This window comes from Arvicanthis niloticus, chromosome 4, assembly GCF_011762505.2.
Source record: "Arvicanthis niloticus isolate mArvNil1 chromosome 4, mArvNil1.pat.X, whole genome shotgun sequence".
Taxonomy (NCBI): domain Eukaryota; kingdom Metazoa; phylum Chordata; class Mammalia; order Rodentia; family Muridae; genus Arvicanthis; species Arvicanthis niloticus.
Genome location: NC_047661.1, coordinates 18,325,881 through 18,347,915, shown reverse-complemented (window position 1 = coordinate 18,347,915; position 22,035 = coordinate 18,325,881). Strand labels below are relative to the sequence as shown.

General features: G+C 43.6%; 1 protein-coding gene across 1 annotated transcript in view; it reads right to left on the bottom strand.

The window, feature by feature from the left end:
- Usp13 (ubiquitin specific peptidase 13) overlaps nucleotides 1-22,035 on the bottom strand; it is a 107,827-nt gene that overhangs the window by 46,329 nt on the left and 39,463 nt on the right. Inside the window, exons 5-10 of the mRNA XM_034500171.2 lie at nucleotides 18,316-18,458; nucleotides 13,943-14,127; nucleotides 5,620-5,714; nucleotides 4,242-4,429; nucleotides 488-559; nucleotides 79-172 (exon numbers count right to left, since the gene is read on the bottom strand). Coding sequence (XP_034356062.1) covers nucleotides 79-172; nucleotides 488-559; nucleotides 4,242-4,429; nucleotides 5,620-5,714; nucleotides 13,943-14,127; nucleotides 18,316-18,458 — 777 coding nt within the window. The remainder of the gene's footprint in view (nucleotides 1-78; nucleotides 173-487; nucleotides 560-4,241; nucleotides 4,430-5,619; nucleotides 5,715-13,942; nucleotides 14,128-18,315; nucleotides 18,459-22,035) is intronic.

Below are 22,035 nucleotides of genomic sequence, written 5' to 3'. Positions count from 1 at the left end.
CTGAACTTACAACAGCCCTTTGCCAACCGGTGGAATCCCATTACTACCCAAAGTCAACCTGCACTTGGGGACACATACCTTGTGTTCCTCCTTCATCACCTGTTCAATGAGCTCGGATTTCACCGGAGGCTTCGAGTACTGGCCAGAGAGGAGGCCATGTCCCAACTTAGTCCTAGCCAGGAGAGAGACAAACAATAAAGAGGCCACTGCTGTTTCCCACAGAGATGTGAAGATGACCCATGACTTCTTGTAGCGGGGCTGCTCTCTATCCGGATTCCTCACAAACAGCTTGGTATTCTGACTCCACTTTCAAAGTTTCCTCAGTACTTTATAACTTTATTAATCTCTTCTTATAAAGGTAACACACACCCATTCTAGAACACTTAAAAATACAGAAAATAAAGAAGAAAAAAGAATTGCCTTCAACTCAGCAGTAACCAATGCAAACACTCAATCGGAAACTTAAAACACAGCACTGGGCACTTACATCTGTGTGTTGAAGTCCTGCGTTGGATCTAACGGCGAGTAGTCAAATATCCTTGGGAGATTCCCTACATACCTAGGAGACAACAGCATGGTCACCACATAGAAATAGGACAACAGAAGCAAGCTGTCACTCTATGGCCACCCAGCTGAAGAAAGGCTTTCCTGAGTTCCTCCCTCAGAGCAGACTCACGAGCCATCCCCAAATCCGGAAGCTTCCATCGATGAGTGTCACCTTCCTTAGAGCAGCACCCTTCAGATGTGCCAGTCTCCTCACCTGAGACACAAGCTTAGGATTTCGAATTCTGCCAACAGTTCTCTACAATCATTCTGACATATCAGAAACCATGTTGTCACAATCACTGCTTCAAAAACAAATCGCCTTCAGCAGATGGGGGTGGTTAAGGCAAGAGGGTTGCAAGTTCAAGGCCAGGCTTCTTGTGCTTCATAGTAAGACTCAATCCCATGCAAAATAGGTAAGGTTACTGACAGTCTTCATCTTCACCCAAAGTGATGAGCATGTCCTGAACTCTGCCTAGCTCAGCTGCAGACTTCCTTCTCTGTCTTTGTAGAGTCTTTTTCTTGCCTGTGAATTCTGCTCCATCACTTAATTGAAAGTCTCCATCCTCAATAACAAACCAGTATGGCCTAAAATCAACAATAATCTGACTGGAATTTGTTCGGAAAGCTGTATCCTTATGTTTCCTCACAATGATGCTCTCTTCTAAGCCTGACCATGCTCTTTGTTAGACTTCTCTACTTGGCCTTGTTGGAGTCATGACCAAGTCCTTCACCATGGCCCATCTTGAATAGAGATCTGCCATTTTTATCTTAGCAAATATTTAGGTAACATTTTCCTTTACTGTTGGGAATCATGCCAATAATTTTAAAATGAAGGTATCAGCAATGACACCTACTCTTTCTTGAGGTAAGCCTTTCCTGAGAAAAGGCTTCCTATATGGCTAAGGAATTTGTCACTGCATCCCTATGAGCAAGGGGTCGATACTGCCACTATCCCATGATAGGAATAAGAACTTGGGGTATCACTTTCCTGGGTAGCATCCAATAAGTAAGTGATGGGGCCCAAGATCTATCTCTTCTCTTCTCTTCTCTTCTCTTCTCTTCTCTCTTCTCTTCTCTTTTCTCTTCTCTTTCTCTCTCCCTCTCTCTCTTTTTCTCTCTCTCTCTCTCTCACACACACAGAGACAGAGACAGAGACAGAGAAACAGGAGAGAGAGAGAGAGAAAGAGAGAGAGAGAGAGAGAGAGAGAGAGAGAGAGAGAGAGAGCCTGGCTCAAAAGCTGAGTTCTGATACTTTGCAGGCTGTCACTGTTTGGCTACCCTTCCTCCTAACAGGCCACAATCTTAACAAAACACTACTAGTCTTAATTCGACATCTGATATCAACATGTCCCTCCCTCCACTCCCACCGTTCATTGCTTCTCCACCCTCTCTACTTGTCGTTGTTCTTTTGTTGTGATTTATTTGAGACACAGTGTTGTCACTCTACAGCCCAGGCTGACCTGTGGCTTCATGCAGCCTACTGTTGCCCACTTCTCTGATCTCATTTGTAAGCTCTCTCCTGTCCAGGATGCTCTAGCTACTCACCCTCTTCACCCTTGCTTCAAGACCAGGCCATTGCTGTTTCTTTCCTAGGTGCTTGGTAACTTCCTCAGGTCTGTTGGAAGCCTCCTCCCCAGACTGGGCAAAAGGAAGGATGGCAGCTCACCATCACCCTCCCAGTTCCCTGCTAATGGCTCAACTTCTTAGACTCCATTGTTAGTTGGAATTACACAGCTTGTTTATACTCTTCATGATTATCTGTGACTCAAGAGTCCATACTAAAGTGTAATCTGTGTAAAGATGGAGACTCCATGTAGACAGTATCTACAGTAACAGAATAGTGTCTGACATAGAAAATATTTGGTACACATCTACTGAATAAATGGACTCATATCATCTATGAACTTAAGGTCCCAGGAAAAAAGAAAAGCCGTACCTGAGTTACAGATTCTACAAGCAAATGATTGAACTTAAAAGATTATGGACAGTTAAAATGTAACAGACCAAAGCTAAATTATCTTGGGCTATTTTTAGTTCCTTTGAAAGCCATTCATTGCCCGTTCATGTACTGCATCTAACCTAACATCCCATAACTACTAAGGTCTTTACAATCCATTCTTAGTAGACTATTAGCTTGCACAAATCCCAAAGCTAAAATGTCAACAGATAGTATCTGATACCTATAGTAGAGATTGTCCCCTCTCAGCTGTGACTTGTCTACCTGTGGTCCTCAACAACACATTGGATTTATGACTTTCTCTGTTCTATAACTAATAAAATTCCATGTGACCAGTCCACAGTGAGCTTGTCTTTTGGGGCAACCTGAATACATGTTCTTTGGACATGGTCACGTGTTTGACTCAAGAGTAAACAATCTGTATTCCTTTGGAGATGAGAGCTATGCTTATACACTGAAATGTCACATCACCAATTTCATCAAACAATTACCAATAACCAAACAAGAAATGAACTACCAAACTTGGATGCCTGTCCCCAAAGGCCACATGTTGTTAAAAGGCTGGTTCCCCAGCGTGTGGCATTATTGGAAAGTGGGGCCTAGTGTGAAGACATAGAGTCACTGGGGAAGTGCCTTCGGGAGTCAGTGGGAGCTCTCCACGCCACACGAAGTGCCCATGAATGACTCTTGTCCACACATTATTGCCACCATGGACTATGTGTACTGGCTGGTTCTGTGTGTCAACTTGACACAAGCAAGAGTCATCAAAGAGAAAGAAGCCTCAGTTGAAGAATGCCTCCATAAGATACATTGTAGGGCATTTCCTTAATTAGTGATCACGGAGAAGGCTCCAGCCTATTGTGGGTGGTGCCATCCCTGGGCTGGTAGTGCTGAGGTCCATAAGAAAACAGGCTGAGCAAGCCATGTGAAGCAAGCCACTAGGCAGCACCCCTATAAGGCCTCTGCAACAGTTCCTACCTCCAGGTTCAAGTCCTGCTTTAGTTCCTGTCCTGAGTTCCTCTAATAGTGGACTATGATCTGGAAGTGTAAGCCAAATAAAGCCTTTCCTCCCCAACTTGTTGAGTTGTTTGTTTGTTTGCTTGCTTGCTTGCTTGTTTGTTTTAAGTCATAGTGCTTCATCACAGCAATAGAAACCCTAACTAAGACACTATCCCAAAGGCCCAAAGCAGTGCAGCCAATTGGTCAAGAATAGAGAGTAGCTGGGCAGCAGTGGCGCATACCTTTAATCCCAGCACTTGGGAGGCAGAGGCAGGCAGATTTCTGCACCAGTCTCTAGGAGCTCGATCAATTCCCACCCTCTCCTCACTGGGGCCCCACACCTATCAACCCAGGCAATCATATCTCAAAGACACACCATTAAAAACAAATAGTAACCTAAAATTCTCCATGATGAATACACGCTGGCCACACCAGCCTTCTACTGGCCCATCTACAGGAAGGATCTGGCAGGTGTGCTATGAAGAAGACGGAGGCAGATACAGTCTTGGCACAGGGAGTGTGGTCTAGGAGCCATGGTGACTATGAGGGATTGCTCAGTCTCCAAGCACTCTCTGTCTAACCTGACCCTGTAACACAGGATAAGCATTCTCACCGGGCCTCAGGGTGAGAAGCCACACTCCCACCATGACACAATAGCAATGGGTTTCCCCCTAACACGGAGCCAACTAGCCCAGGGAGACTGGCAGCACAGTGGCTGTCAGCAATGGTGCCCACTTACGCTCTCTGGAACTCTGGGATGCTGAAGATGGCCTGCATGACAGAACTGAGGTAGCAACTGTTGCCCAGGTTCCTCAGGCCCGTGTACCCTGGGCCGTACATCGGCTTCAGCTTAGTCCCTGACTCCTGGATCACTTCCCACTCGCTGACTCTCGGCTTGATGTCATTGTCCCGGAGCCCATTCTCTGTCTGAGACACCATTAAAGAGAGAGAAAAGAAAAAGGCTTTAAACAGGACTTACAATCAAAACTTTTTTCTGATGTAATGGGTATTTCTGACATTTTCCTCTGATAACATGGAAAAAATAAATAATCTATTTAAACAGATCAAGAGACAATAATAATTACATAAGAATGTAAATGTACTCAATGTCACAAAACTGTATACTCAAAATTAGCTAAAAGGGCAATTTTATAAATATTTTACTACAATTTTTTAAAACATGAAAAGGTTTTGGTTATTCCTTGGTTTTTGTTTTTGTTGTTGTTGTTATGTTCTGTTTTGTGTTTGATTTTGTTTTCAGGTAAGAGAAAAGAACAAGAAGGAAGGAGACAGAGCCAGCTAGTGAGGGATGGAGCACAAGTGTGCAGAGCATGAAGGAAGTCCTGAGTTCCTGGAGCTGAGACAGGAGGATCAGAAGTTCAAGTTCATTCTCAGCTACATAGTGAGAGGCCAGCCTACATGAGACTCTCACAAACACTAAAAGCAAAACCTGTGGTAAACAAAAAGACAAGTCAGTTAAAGAAGAATGCTAAATGGAAGGTGAACGGAACCACGGAAGCATGGGCGCACCTAGGAGAGGGAGGAAACGAAAGGGCAAATGGGCGGGTAAGTGAAAAGATGGGTACCAATGAGAAAAAGCCAAATAGCATGCAAGCATAAAGACAAAGTGCCAACCTGGGAGGAAGAGAACACAGCCTGACACTGAAAAAGGCCTCACAGGCAAAAATACTCTGTCTGTCCTTCACTTTCACATTGAAACAAGCAAGGAAGCAAAGCCTCAACAATTAACTCCACCCACTACCCAGCATCCCTCACTCCCTTCTGGAAGTTACTTAAAGTGCTGTAGGTCACATATAATTTTAAAGGTCATCATCCTGTACTTTCTTCCTTTAGTGAAGAAGGCAGGGATTTATACAACTGCCCATCAAAGGAGACAAAAATGTTGCATGTAAGCCCCAAATAAACTACACCTTGATAAACAACCAAACGCTAATATAAAACGCTAATCAACTAAATTCTACAAAGTAGTGCAACATTTAAAACAAAATCTATGAAGTAAAGACACACATTAGTAGAATTCCATATTAAACAAATTAAAGACCCCCCCCCACCCATCACTAACACAGTGTAGAAATAGAGATAAAAGATTTTCTCACCCCTTGCGTGTGAAGCATGTCAATCCCAAAATGTGCTAAGTGTTTGGCCAAATGAGGATCGGAAACAGGTCCCTCTTCTTGAAAAGAATAAACATCTGGAAAGCGAAGAGAAAACAGCACTGAGCTCTGTCCGTGGTTCCCATGCAACACTGGGCATAGCTGACGGAGCCTGCAGGAGCGCTGGCGCATACCAACCAGAAGACCACAAACAATAGACAATGTGAACACATATTTTGTAAACACAAATCATCTTCACACACTTAAAAAACACTGAGTTCTCTAAAGCAGACAGAGAGGGGCTAGCTCAATGTAAGATGACTTAAAAGGAGGTCAGTAGGAATACCTGATTTTTTAGCTTTGTAACCACAACCCATGAGGGCATAATTCCAAAGTTGGGAAGCAAAGAGAAAGGGGGGTGGGGGAGAGGGTGACAGCTATCTGCCAGTGCAGGAAGAGCAGGGGGAGACGGGGTGCAGGCCCTGTCTGGATGGTGGGATGTGGTCATATAGGCTTTGGGGCTCTATGTTGCCTTTCCCCTTTGCCAGTCTCTCTGTCTTCAGTGTCCCAGAATCACATGGTGGGAATCACATGGTAGCTCACAAACATCTTTAATGAGATCGGGTGCCCTCTTCTAGCCTGCAGGCATTCATGGGCAGAACACTGTATACTAAATAAATAAATAAGAACATACCATTTCCTACCTCGGATGCTTAAATGTCCAAAAATAATCACATGATTTGGTCAAATACAATAGTCACTTCTTATCCCAAAAACAAAACAAGGAGTGCTGTACAAGAAACTGAAAATGAACTTGTACCTCCTGTGGCAATAAGAAAGAACTTTACAAGTGACACACACATGTTCAGATGTGAGTGGACTCGGGGCTAAAGATGTTGCTTTCTGTGTTTTCACTGGGAAATTCACGTTATCTCCAAATTCAGCTTAGCAAAAGTATCTTAGCTCATCTTATCCTATAAGTACTGCTGGCCAGGGTGCTTCCAGACCCCCTGCTGTGGCCTAAAGCCTAGGTCAAAAGCCACAGTGATGGGGCCCAGAGAGAGGTTCCTGGGCTAGTGCAGACAGTGCTCAGTGGGTATTAGCTGACCAGTGACTCTGGGTTCCAGTTCAGTGAAAAGCTAAGCCAAAGAGCCAGAGGCTGTGAACTATACAAAAAATAAAAAAATAGGTTATAAGCAGAAATGGACACTGGGACTGAGGGGTGAAGCAAAAAAGGGATCTGTAAGAAGTAACTGATAAATAATGGCTGAACACAGAGATCTATTTTACTTTTTTTCTATTTTCCCATATTGATTGTAATTTTTTAACTGAAAAAAAAAATACACATAGGGACTGGAGTTGTCTCTCAGTTGGTAGAACTCTTGCCTAACATGCACAAAGCCTTCAGTTTGATTCCATAGCACTGCATAAATCCAGCATAGGACAACACACCTGTAATCACAGCACTTGGGGAGTAGAGGTAGTGAAGAATGAAAAATTACAAAATCATTTTTATAGAATATATATAGAGAGATAGATGCTTTTTAAATTCTGTTAGGGACATGAAAATTCTTCTCTGAAACAAGCCAGGCTAGTTTCAGGAACTGACTGTAAAGAATGAAAGTCATTCAGGTGGCGAAACACAATGACCAGGCTGTGGCTCTATTGCTGGAACAAGTGAGAAATAGTTAATAAATAGTTGGTAAATGTCAGGGTAGGGCACAGTGACATGGTAAAACCACGTTTTTGAGAAGAATGAGTGTACTGAGTAATTTTCATGACTATAAACCATTCAGGGCGGGTTTCTCTTGGAATGTTTCGCTATTCTTATGTTATGTATCCTTGACAACCCCTCACCTCCCTTCCCACTCCCCTGGTTTGTGGTCTACCCCTTTAAAAACCCTCCTCAGACTGACTGGCTTGGTCAAACTCTACTCCTGCGCGAGTGTGCAGTTTGACCACTGGCTGCCAGCTCTCTTCCCTAATAAACTTCTGCTGATTGCATCCAGGTACGGTGCCTTGGAGTTTGTGGGTGGTCTCGACTTCCCGAGACTTGAGTAAGGGTCTCCCTAGTTTGGGGGTCTTCAGTAGAAGTCTCACGAGTTCAAGGTCATTCTTAGCTACATAGGGTTTGAGGTCAGCCTGGGCTACCTGAGACTCTTGTTTTGTTTCTAAGTTTGTAATTCCTACAATTTAATTATCTTAGAGAGTATGTTCTAGGGAGCCACAGACCACTTAGTCAAACTTGTGCAGACACATTGATTAACTCACTCATTGATTATAGTCAAAAAACACAACTGAACACAGAATACACAGAGATATGAGGATGGAACATTATTCAAGATAAGCAGGGTCCCTCCTCTTGTGACTTTAAAGTCTAGTATCTCAAACAATCTTGGAAACAATGCTAGTCTTCAGTGGCGCACCTCAGCAGATAGCATCTTAGCGGAGGTTCATTTGTGTACCACAAGCTCTTAACCTCAAGGAAGTTCTCAAGGTCAGAAAGGAACAGCCAGGTGGTTCCACTGCTTAGGACAGAGAAAACCTGAGACCCAGTCACACACCAAGAAGAGCAGCAAAGGGCTAAGAAAGTGCAGGCTGATTCACAGCACTTGGTCACCAAGAGCTACCTGTGACCCGCAAGCCATCTACCACCCTCAAAGAGAGCTGAGATGAGAGGATGTGCCAGCGGTTGCTGGAACTCAGAAAACAAACACAGAATGCATGTGTTTACGGCATAGGGCCATCCCTGGGGCAGGAGAAACCTGCACTGATGTCAGGAGAGGAGCCCTGCAAGACACAGGTGTCAATATAAGTAAGGATCACCTTTCCTCTTCTTGTTCACTGCACAGATCCTTACTGAGTGACTTCTATGCCTGAGGAGGTAAATTAGAGTTAGAGGACAAGAGAGATGGTGTCCAGGCCTTATGGTCCCCGGCTCAGCACAAGGGTCTATCAGCACACCAGAAGGGGACAAGCAGGTTAAAGCTTCAATGCCTTGACCCCAACAGTATAGACTGTGAGAAACAGAAGGAACCTTGTGCCCAGGTAAGGGATGAAAGCAGTCAAAGACTGAAGGCCTAGGTGAGGAGCCATGCAGCGAGCACATCCAGTCAGACAAACAGTTCACAGCTGCCCTGTGTACCTGGACCATCAGTGTGCAGTCATCCTGGCACAGGAGAACCTTCCCATGTAAACAACCCGTCTCCATGACGGAACCACTACAACCCTCTCCCACCTCCAGCTCATCTTACTCCCACACCGGAGAGCTTGGCTGGTTTGTGTGGTAATCTGGTTCTTGTTTTGTTTGTGCTGTCTGTACCCATGGGGACTCAGAGTGGAACTGGATACAGGGTCCATTTTTATGATGGGTGCCATCGTTTTGGCCTAGCCTGATGGGTCAGGGCTTCTTGGGAAAGCAGAACCATAGGCAGAGGCTTTAAGAATGAAGAAGGTCTCACTGAGTAGGTATAACCTCTTTGGGAAACGAACCGGTAGGGGGCAGGGAGATGCAGACCAGGATACCACTGGATATTTGAATGCACAACCTTAGATTTCATGTCCACCAAGCAATATTCTAAATATAATTCAGCTCCCACAGGGAAAGAATGTACTGGTTATGTTGACATAAACAGAGACTGGCAATAGTGGTTCTGATTATGACCTAAAAGACAAATGCCCTGACTTTGAGACTTCATCTTTTTCACAAGTTAGCCTGAGAAGAAAACCACTTCTCAGACACTCCGACCCTCCACAGGATTTCCTGCCCCAGAGAGTATTCTACAGCCCACACTTCCACATCCACTGAATGCTTATCACTGAACCCTTAAGGAAACGGTCAATCTTAGGAATTTATTTGGCTTACAACGAAGTAGAAAGTTGCAGCTAACCAACTGTTTTAAAAGATATAAGGCAGAAACATCTATTAAAAAGAGGGAAGGAACAATTGCTGCAATCATGATCTAAGAGGAAGTAAGAAACTAAAGAAAGACTTTAGAAAACCAACATCACACAACAAACAGAAGAAATCAAAGGCTGATTCCCCACATTATGAATCTGAAGTCTTAGTATGGAGCACCAGCGGCTTGCTGTACTACCCAGGGTTTTGGATGTTAAAAGAAGTAAGAGCATGTATTCAAATGATCTTGGCCAAAATATATAACCAACGTTTAAAGTTCTCCCTCCTAAGGGAAAAGACAATAGTTCTCGACCTTAACAACAGCTATAGCAGTTGATAATAGAAAGAGTTCATAAAACCCAATAAAAATACCTAACACATATGCTGACAAGAAAAAGCCTATGATACTAAGTGTAGGAGTCTATACCTGTAATTGCAGAGGTGGGAGGATCACAAGTTTGAGGACTTCCTGGATTACAGAGTAAGTTCATGGCCAGCCTGGGCTAAATATACACCAAGATCAGAAAGAAAGGGGAAAAAATATTGTCTAAAAAATTCAAGGAAAAAAAGAAAACTACAAATAGCCAAGAATGTAATATGAAAAGATAGGTGTGTAGCACAGGTCTGCAATCCCAACATGAAAATTTGGAGGCAGGGTGGTCAGGACTTCAAGGTTGGCCAGGGTTACAAAAGATACCCCCCATCCCCTCTCTCACACACACACACACTCACATACTCTCACACACACTCACATACTCACACATAGGGCAAAAAATAAAATAAAGAATATGATGAAAACTGGTTGACCTTAATAGAAAAGCAAATTCAAGTAAGATGCTTTTAATAATACCCATAGTCACCCAGGATTTGTTGGAAGGGTGTTCTCACGCACCTCTAGTGTAGGACAAATGATATGATTCTACGATTCTACTTACAAGGCTAGTGTAACTGAAACAATGACAACTTTAAAAGAGAAAGTTGGGGCAGGAAGATGATGTATGCACTTTAAAAAGCCAAGCACGATGGCATGGAGTTGTCACCCCAGCAGTGAAGAGGCAGAAATAGGCAGATTACTACAATTCACTGGCCAGCAGCCCAGCCCAATCAGCAAGCCCCAGTCTGATGAGAGACCATGACTCAAAAGACATAAATGGTTCCTGAAGAACCATACCTAAGGGTGACCCTGTTCTTAACACATACACACTGACACACTGTACCTGCACACATGAATGTACACACTAAATAAAATTAAAAGATACACAGAAAAGAGAATTAACCTGTGTTATCATGGCAGACTCACTTAAGTAGAAGCTAATTATTTAAATACTCAGTTGCCAGTTGGTTAACAAAACTATTTGTGCCTAATATGCCCAAGATTTTGTATGGAATCCAAAAATGAGTGAAGTATTACCCTGACTTCACTATTAGAATCATAAATAACCTACATTTGCAGATGGGTAAAGGTTGGTGCTGTGTTGGTCCCTCTTGTCAATACTATGACAAAATGCCTGATTTTCAATGAATTCAACCTAGAAACCCCTCTCAAATATATCATAGGTGATTCTAGATCCTGTCGAGTTGAAACCATCACAGTCTGGTTGTTCTGAGAACTGGGTTTCTTATATATTGGTCTATGCTAACTAGTTTTATGCCAAGTAGTCAGTCATAAGTTAGAGTTATCAAACAGAGGTAGCCTCAATTGAGAAAATGCCTCCATAAGACAAGGTTGTAGGCAAGTCTGTAGGGCATTTTCCTAATTAGTGATTGATGTGGAAGGGCCCATCCCATTATGGGTGGGGACATCCCAGGACTGGTGTCTCTGCTTCTATAAGAGAGCAGGCTGAGGGCTGGAGAGATAACTCAGCTGTTAAAGCCAGGCTCACAACCAAAAATATAAGAAAGCAGGCTAAGCAAGCCATGTGGAGCAGGCCAGTAAACAGCATGCCTCTATGGTCCCTGCATCAGCTCCAGCCTCTAGGTTCCTGCCCTGCCTAAGTTTCTGTCCTGACTTCCTTCAGTAATGAACAATGACTTGGAGTGTAAGCCAAATAAACCCTCTCCTCCCCAACTTGCTTCTTGGTCATGGTGTTTCATCACAGCAATAATCACCCTAGAAAACACTGCCCAGGATGACACAGAACATAGAGAAGTCTGAACTGTAATGTTCTCTTCCTGTATTAATTGCTTTTTTGTAATGATAAAATATCATGACCAATGCAACTTATAGAAGGAAGACTTATTTGGACTTATGGTTCCCGAGGGTTAACCTATAAAGGTTTGGCGGCATGGGAAACTGAGACCGCATCTTGACCTTACAGAGGAAGTTAAAATGGGAATCAAAGCAAGGCTACATAAACCTTCAAAGCTCACCCCCAGTGACATACTTCCTCCAGCAAGGCTTTATGTTCTAAAAGTTGCCTAACCTCCCAAACAGCACCCGCAATGAAGGACCAGATATTCACACACATGAGCCTATGGAAGATATTTCTCATTCAAATCACATGTTCCTGCACTGTAAACCTTTCTGTAACCTCTGAGGGACATAGAGAAGGCTTTCTGTGCCTCCCCCCCATTATTAAGTATTCCTCTCCAGTCAGTCATTGTTGTTACAGTGGTGACCATCACCTGTTTGTCAGTATTGTTACAGTGTTGACCATCACCTGTCTGTCAGTATTGTTGTTACAGTGTTGACCATCACCTGTCTGTCAGTATTGTTACAAAGTTGACCATCACCTGTCAATATTGTTACAAAGTTGACCATCACCTGTCAGTATTGTTACAGTGTTGACCATCACCTGTCTGTCAGTATTGTTACAGTGTTGACCATCACCTGTCTGTCAGTGTTGTTACAGTGTTAACCATTAGGACAGTATTGTTGCAGTGCTGACCCCAAAAGCATAGGCTGAGGTTTGTTTGGTTTTTTTTTTTTTTTAATCCCATAACACTCAGAATGAGACCCAGTTTGTGCAGAGTCATTTACTTGGATAGAAAATATTTCATACTTGCACCTCATACCTTTGCAACCACTATTCTTTAAGAAGTTCCAAGAATTCCCTGATGAGAAATTAGGGAAGGAGAACAAGTTTGAGGCCAGCCTAAACTATATAGTAAGTTCAAGGCCATCCAGATATACAGTGAGACTGTCTCCAAAAAAAGTCAATAATAATAACAACAATACTAATTCCATAAAATTTGAAATCAGGAAAACTTTCCAAATGGTAAACTAAAGAATTCTAACATGCCCTAACTAGTAGCCCTCAACCATAAAATGAAAGGAAAATTCAGCCAGTTCACAGGAAAGCAATGGTCAGACCTGAAGACCAACTCTTGAATAAGAAGGCTTGAATAGGAAGGCTTTGGTCAGTGAACTCTGAGGCAGGCTAATTCCATCACAGATAATCACAAAGAGGAAAGAAAGAAGATGATGTCTTTATTCTTCTACAAACATCATCCCAGCTTAGAGCAGAGAGGAAACAGACACAAAAGAAAGCCGAAAGGATGCAGATCCAGGGCTGAGAGCTGCTCTAGCTGTGAATTTAAAACCCGTGGTGACAAGATGATGTGCCCTCGTGGCCACTGCTCAGGATTTAGGTTTTGTATCGTGACTTGGTATTATTCCCCTTTTCCATCTCAAGATGGTAGGAGGAATGAATGAGGTGTACAGATGTGGCCCAAAGCTAACCATTTAGAGAAGATGGATTGGGAGAGGAGAAAGACAGAACAGCTGGCTGTCCAGGCAGGAATCTGACCTTCTGGTGACATGAGAATCATCATCGCTGGGCTCATATCAAAGCAGGGTTTTCTTTTTTCTTTTCTTTTCTTTTCAAATTTTTGTCTATCTATCTACATATTCATACATTTATTTACTTACTTGTGTGCAACCATGCAGATACACACACACACTTGCAAGAGATGCTCTTACAGGCTAAAGCACACCTATAGAGATGAGAGGACACCTTGTGGGAGTTGTCTCTTTCCACCATGTGGGTCCTGGGAATCAAACTGTTCAGTAATCAAGTTGTCAGGCTTGACAGCAGGCATTTTACCACTGAGCCAGATTCTCCAGCCCCACTGATTTCTTGTAATATATTCATTCTTAAGTGGTACAGATAATACTCATAATCAATTCTAGGGTTGCCTCCTACCACCTTAATAGAAGATTCAATATGCACATCATTTCCTCCGTTCTATTTCCCGCTTAGATCTCCTTAGCCATGAGATATACAAAATCAGCTAATTTTTACTTACGCTTTACTGAAAGCCACTGGGCTAAAAACGTCAGGCTCATGAATCACACTACAAGAGTAGTACCAACAACAGCTCCAAGACAGGGAATCTCAAGTACTCACACTACAAAGAGGCAGACCCCAGGTCTTAGACCTGAGCTGAGACAAATGTGAGATGCCAGTCATGCAAAGCCACACTCACCTGCCCCATCAGGTGTGATGGTGCCCAGCTTCACGGCCAGAGGATAGCCCATGTCTCTGTAATGCTCCAGTGCATGGCCATTGCCCCCTGAGCTGTCAAAAAACCACTTCCCACACAGAATAGAGCCGTCAGTCAGATTCAACCAGAGATTCTCCCGCAGGTCACATTGGGCACACTTCCAGCCACTAGAAAGTCACCAGAGAACAGTCAGAACAGCCAGTACTTGGGAAAACATTGGCATGTGAAAAATGAACAGTGTATCCTACTGGCTGAACTTCCCCAGTTCTTACCCTGGGATATTACCGTTCCCCATCCAGAGCCCAGGACCACCCAGTGCCCTTCCTGCCTCTGAGATGAGGCCATAGACTGTCAGTACCTCCTACATGTCTCTTTATTTAAAAAAAAAAATGGCAAATGAAATGAAGGGCAAGAAAAAGGCCATGTCCTCCAAACTCCCACTTGCAGGACAGTGGCTTCTAAATAGGGAACAAACATGTAGGATCCTATGTGGAAGACATTTCCAAAGCATCCCACATACATGACAAAACTAATGTGGATAAAAACTTTGCTGTAGTCCAACTTGGGCATATCCCAGGAAGGACTGTATGTTAAAGCCAAGGTTTTCAGTGTGGTGTTATGAAGCCAACATGGTTTGGAAGCTATTACATAGACATAATGTACCTGTTAAACAGTTGTCTAAATAGTTATGTTTGGGGTTGTAGATTATTGGTACAATCAGTTTTGGCCAATGATGTTTGTCTTTGCAGTGGGGGGCAGAGACCACAGAGAATCACAACAGCATGTTGCAAACAAGAGACTGTAGAACGCTCAGCTATACATAAGCTTCTACAATACCTCCTCTCCGGCTCATAATACTGCAAAAAGAACATGAGATGTGGAGTGTTGTAGAATACTGTCTTCTAGATATGTCACAGCTACTGCTGCAGTCCTGAATTCATAGTGGCTGTGACTACAGGATTGGACCCACCCCATCATGGAGTAGGAAGGTATTCATGAGGCCTGCCCATCTCTGAGAACTTATAGGCAATTAATAGGCCTAGGGAGGGAAAACATTTTCTTCAATGACACAGTCATTGATAAGATGTCATTGCTTCTATAAATAATCTGTCACCTGTGCTTCTCTAAGCAGCCCTAACTAAACTCATGATGTTCCAAAAGAGAAAAGCATTAAAGGGACTGGTTTGAAAGAAGAGGAAGATCTGCAGGAGTGACAGGGGATGCAAGGGGTAACAGGAGTGAATGTGAGCAAACGATTACGTATGTGTATGAAAACATCATAATAGTGCTGGCTAGTTTTTATGTCAATTGACACAAGTTAGTTTTGTTTTGGACGAGGGAAACACAATTGAGAAAATGCCTCCATAAGACTGGTGTGTAGGGAGCCTTCCCAACCTAAGACAGAAGTACATTGCTTTGGATAATGCATATTCCATGACGGGTAAGGAAGGCATTCTTGTCATGACCTAACACAGGCTCAGTCTTGTTAATGAAATAAAAAAGGGGGAGAGGCAGAGAGCCTTTGGGGCTGCTTGGCAAGATTCTGACATGGGCCAAGAACAAGAAAATAGGCTTCTTGTCAGGAATATGACATTGGCTAAGGACAAGGAAGTAGGCTTCAGACAGGAATCAGACATTAGGCTAAAACACAGAAGTAATTTCAGTTAGGAATCTAAATCTTAGGCTAGAACAAAGAAGTAATTTCAGTTAGGAATCTAAATCTTAGGCTAGAACAAAGAAGTAATTTCAGTTAGGAATCTAAATCTTAGGCTAGAACAAGGAAGTAGGCTTTAGACATGAAAATGATTTTGGGCTAGGACAGGGAAGTAGGCTCAGATATTTTGGTCATCCTGATAAGCCCTTAGAAACAGTGATCATGGGAGTGTCCACATAATTGGGTTTAATACCTTGCTTGTTCTTTGACTATTTGTGTTTATTGTCTTGCTTGTTCCTTGATTATTTGCATCTCTTGTATTATTAGACCCTCAACCTATAACTGACCTTAATACATGCATATAATTAAAATGGTACAAAATCAAAAAGAAGGAGGGGGGATGGGATAGGGGGTTCTAGGGAGGGGAAATGGAGAAAGGGGATGACATCTGAAATGTAAATAAATAAAATATCCAACAAAAAAAAACAAAGAAAGAAAATTAAAAAAAGACACTCCCCCCCCCCCCAAAAAAAACCATTGGCCTGTGGTTAAACATATACTGCATTTTCTTGATTGACAGTTGATATGGGAGGTACCACTGTGGGTGGTACAACACTTGTGTAGGTGGTCCTGGGTGCATAAGAAAACAGGCTGAGCAAGACATGAGGAACAAGACAGTGAGCAGCATTTCTCCATGGTCTCTGCTTCACTTCCTGCCTCCAAGTCTCTGCGCTGCTTGAATTCCTACCCTGATTTCCCTGAGTAACAGATGTTACCTGGAAGTATAAGATGAAATAAACCCTTCCCTCCATAAGTCGCCTTTGGTCATGGTATTTTATCATAGAAGTTGAAACTAACTAAAACAACAATCAAATATGAAACCATTATTATGTAAAATAAATACATTTTAATAATTTTTAAAAGAGGTATAGCTGAAGAGAAAGTTCTGTGTTCACTGAATATATTTTTTATTTTTAATATTTACTTACTTTTATGAGTACAGTGTTTTGCCTGCATGTATGAAAGTACGCTGTGTGTGTGCCTGGTGCCATTGGGGGTCCCCCTAGAACTGGAGTGAAAGACAGTTTTAAGCTGCCATGTGGGTGCTCGGAACCAAACCCAGGTCCTCTGCAAGAGCAGCAAGTACTTTTACCCACTGAGCCACCATTCCAGCTCCAACTGGAAAATACTTTAAAAGAAAACATTAGAACTCAGGACCTGCCTCTTCTCTCTTTTCACCCACCATGAGCCTGTACCACCACAGGTACCCCGCCTGAATCACCACTGCCTAAAAGCAATGGGGCCAACTAACTGTGACTAATGCCTCTAAAACCATGAGCCAAGACTAACTCCCCCTTATGATACTGATCTATCTCATGGGTTTGTTATAAAGTGACTGACATATCCTACCACACTACAAATAGAAACTAAGTGAACCAAACTGCACACTAAATGCCAGTTATGTGTCAAGTGACTCGCAGAAAGCACCCTCGTCTGATTCAACAAATTCTGCTCAGTGTCAGTGTAACCATGCTTCTTCTATGGAAGAAGAAAATGAGGCCTAGCAGTGATCTGCCCTACCCAAAACTACTGTCTTAAGACAGAAAGTAGAGTAGTCACACGTCAATGAAACTGGACATATCTTTAAGGGCCACTTGCTCTTTCTCTGAGACCTGCCTTCAGAGATGCTACTGAATCCCTGAGAGCATTCTGGCCTCCTGAAGACAGCCCAACATTGTCTCAAGTCAGGCCCCCCAGACTGAACTCAGATCTAGATTATGGGGGATGAGCCCAGCAGAATGGAAAAGACAAATAAGAAAGGAGAAATCCAGTGCAAGATATGTCAACAAGAAGCCACCATGGACACCTGGCACTCAGGCCCAATGAGAAACTCCAGGGGATAAGTGTCCCCCAAGGGGGCAGAAGGCCTGGGTTTTGATCCACTTGCTCTGCTGCCAGTGTGAGGTTCCAGAAGGGCAATGACTTCACCAGGCATGTCTGCCCATCCATGCACTGCTTAGCAGGCGTGGCAGGTGGAAAGTCCCTGAGACACACATGTGTGTAAATACCAGTTTTGCTGCAGGGCAGTACCTGGGCTTAGGCGGAGGGCTGAGAGCACTCAGAACCTGCTGCAAAGGTCCAAAAATGTTCAGAGAGAAGCTTTCATCTCTTTGATTTTTATTTATGTGTATGTTTTCTTTCTTTTGTAAAATCATTTTTAAAGTTAGCATATAAAATGGTGGGTCCCTTTACGACATTCCATGCATGTGAATTAGTATAGTTTGTTCTGAAAAGTCTTCCCCCATGGCCCTTCCTTATGCTTCTTCCTCTCCTTCTGTTTTCATATCATTATTACTCTATCACCTCTGTTTCACTCTGTCTCTAGAGATCTCTTCCGCCAGTCACAATCCCCTTTCAAGCCCCATGATCTGTACATACACAAATACACATGTGCATACGTGTATGTGTGCACACACATACATAAATTTAACTCTAAAGTCCACATAGGAGAGAAAACATGAGGGATTTTGTCTTTCAAAATCTGAATTATTTCTAATAAAAAAAATGTCCAGTTCTTAGTGGATTTGTAATAAAATGCATCAGGTAAGAAAATATAAAATTGCTAGTTCAGAGAAAAAAAATCAGATATTGCTTTGACTAGTTTGGAGACTAAACTTCCATCTTGCCAGCAGACTCTCACCTGGGAGGAATCCTGACCCCGTTCTCCAGTTGGACGAGGTTGTTGGCATACTTCGACACTGGCAGCTCATTTTCCCACGCATCTGGATCCTGCTTCCTGTACGGGGACTTTGAACTGAGCACTGCATCACAAGCAATTGTTACCTGGGAGACAAAGCCAACACTGAGAACTCAGCATCTAGAAGTGAACTCAAAAGCTTATTTTAATAAACGGATCTCAACTACCCCACAGTGAGGTCTGTTCCCCTCGGTCTGGCTAGATTTGACCCCGACCTTGGGGTACTGATGGTGACTGGAGAACAAGGGAGCACATTCACCCATCAGCTCAAGCTTTGAGTTCACACAAACAATCCCTCCCACTTGGCAAGCGGGGTTAGAAGGGTCCTCCTGATGTACCAATATATCCAACATCCTCAACTCAAATGGTACGAGGCCAAGGATACGTGAGAAGACTGTACACAACACAGCTCCACTTCTGAGTCTAATGCAGTTAGGACACTGGCAGAGGACCTGTCTGGGTGTCCCTGTGCTAGACGAGTCCATTCCCAAACATATATGTGGTGTCCTGCTTGGCGTCCATGGCTCAGCAGAACAGGAAGACAAGATGCCCTGCTTTCTCTTGACAACCTAGCCTAGAGCTGTGAGCTTTTCTCTAGCCACCTGCAAAACCCAAAGTCTGCTAGATAGTAGCAATGCAGCCACTTTAAAAATGGTCCAGTAATTCCTCAAATGCTTAAGCAGGAGGCCCAGGACCCAGTCGATCTGGAATACATCCAAGAAACATCAAAACATTTGCCGGCGGGAGGATAAACTGAGAGATTTTTTGTAATAGCATTTCAGCTACAGAACAAAAGCAGAGCAAATGCCTATCAATGATACATAGAACAAAAAACCAAATGTAGTATGTTCGTACAATGGGATTTTATTTGGCAATAAAAAGAAACGGGATGCCAATATATGATGAAATGTGGATAAATCTGGAAAATGTACACTAAGTGAAAAAAACCAAAAAAGCCAATCACATTTCTTTCAGACCTCGGGAAGCTTAGTCCCATCAGCACAGGCATGTGTGGATATTAGATCTCTCAAAATGGCTACCCTTATTCATCCTGTCCTGTATATAACCTACAGTGACCTGTCCTGCCAATCATCACAATGCATCTTCCACTACCCAGCCAATTCTGTGCTTGGACCCCGAAGCCTCAGCATTTCACCCCAGCAACCAGTGTCCTCAGCCCAGCCTTCCAGCAGCTGCCACAGCACGTGTCCCAGCTACCTGGATCATGCTTCTCCTCTGCACTTTCTCCATGTGCCACACAGCACTGTCAGGAGCTCTGACTTACAATCTTCTTTCTCTTAGCATCTTCTCTGGAGACATCCAACAAAATTTCGTCGGGCCTCTGGGCCACCATAAAACACTGGCAATGCACTTTTCAGGCTCGTAGCTGCCGTGAGGCTAGTGATGATGCTCTAAGTACAAGGACCAAAGTGAGGAAACCTGGACTCTACCTTAATACTCACAGGCCTCAGAGCCAATGCTGCCCTGGAACTGGTTCAAACTGGCCTCTGAGTGATGATGAGTTGATTGTTAAATTTTAAGAAATTCAGCATCTCTGTTCCAGCACTAATTCATAACAGGTAAGAAAAAATTAGAAACAAACAAACAAACAAACAAAAGGGGGGCCTATCTATTGACGACCAGAGAAAGAAAACATGACGCTTATGAACAACGGAATGCTGGATATCCATGAAAAGTAACAAAATCCAGTCACTTCCAATAGCATGGATACAACTGACAATCATCATGTCAGTGACATCAGCCAGGTACAAAAATAATGGGCACCACATGCTGTCACCCACGTGTGCAACATTACAAAGTGAGTCCCGGGAAGCTCAGCATCAGCTTCCTCAAGTAGTTACTTGGAGCTGAGAAGAGGAGCAAGCCCAAAAGATAAAGACTGATTAGTGAGTACAATGAACTGGGTATCGGTTACGTAAGGGAATTCTGGATACTTACACATAGTACAGTTTTCACACATAACAAAGGATTCTGAAGGTTTTCACCATAAAGATGTTAAGTGTCTGAAAAGACAGACATGAATCCCAGCACACTCAGGAGTCAGGAGGGTTGTGTGATGGAAGGCAGCCTAGCCTAGTATAGCAGCACCCTGTCTCAGAGCAGAACAAAACAAAGGCCACTTCACAAAACCATCACTGTGCCACCGAACTATACCCCCAGTCCTGCATCCATGTTTTTATATATCAAATAAGTTTAAAAAGAAAGGAAATATCAAGACATTTTGCTAGAGACCTGATAAATGCAATCATTATTAAAATTAAATTACTTAACCTTAATTACCCTTAAGAAGGCTTAAGTCGGCAGCCGATTACTTATCACCCACAATTCCCTCTTCTTTCTCTCTCCTCCAGCCGAGCAAGATGCCCAAAGGAAAGAAGACCAAGGGGAAGAAGGTCCTCCCTCCTCCCACCGTCATCAAGAAACAGGAGGCCAAAAAGGTGGTCAATACTTTGTTTGAGAAAAGGCCCAAGAACTTCGGCATTGGGCACGACATCCAGCCCAAAAGAGATATAATACGCTTCATCAAATGTCCCTGCTACATCAGGCTGCAGTGGCAAAAAGCCATCCTCTATAAGCGGCTCAAAGTACCTCCTGCCATTAACCAGTTCACCCAGGCCCTAAACAAGCAAACAGCTACCCAGCTGCTTAAGCTTGCCCACAAATACAGGCCAGAGACAAAGCAGAAGAAGCAAAGGCTACTGGCCCGTGCTGAGAAGAAAGCTGCTGGCAAAGGGGACGTCCCAACTAAGAGACCACCTGTCCTCCAAGCAGGAGTCAATACAGTCACCACCTTGGTGGAGAACAAGAAGGCTCAGCTGCACTGGTGGTGATTGCCCATGATATAGACCCCATTGAGCTGGTGGGTTTCCTGCCTGCCCTGTGTCGAAAGAAGGGGGTGCCCTACTGCATCATCAAGAGAAAGGCCAGGCTGGGGCTTCCTGGTCCACAGGAAGACATGCACCACTGTTGCCTTCACACAGGTTAACTCGGAAGACAAGGGTGCTCTAGCTAAGCTGGTGGAAGCGATTAGGACCAATTATAATGACAGATATGACGAGATCCGCTGCCACTGGGGAGGCAACGTCCTGGGTCCTAAATCTGTGGCTTGCATTGCCAAGCTGGAAAAGGCAAAAGCTGAAGAACTCGCCACTAAACTGGGTTAAAAATGTACACTTGAGTTTTCTGTACATAAATATAATTACAAAATTTTTTTTTAAGGCCACATAATCAAATCCTGTTCCTTCCTTGCTGCTTTATGTACAGTCGCCTCTGTGCTCCTGGTGTTTTGACATCTGTGGTAGCTGAATGTTGCAAATTCCCAACAGTAGTGATTCTTCTCAACACATCCAGAGATGCCGTAGTTGGCCTGGAGTCAGGCATGCTAGGGGTCTTGGTGCTTGGCAATCAGCAAGCACCAAGCAGCCTGTTCCACTCAGAGCTGTTGGGCAGGTCCAAGCACACAACTTCTGGAGCGCCTCTGGTAAAGGCCCAGGTTCAGATTCCAGGGTCTGGGAGCCCCTCGGGGTGAGCCCCTCCATTCAAAGGTGGTCAGCCTCTCTGGGCGATGCAAATGTGAGTGTTCTGTGCTGCCACACCCAAGATGTGAAGGAAAAACTATCTGTTGAAGGGTTTGTTCAGACC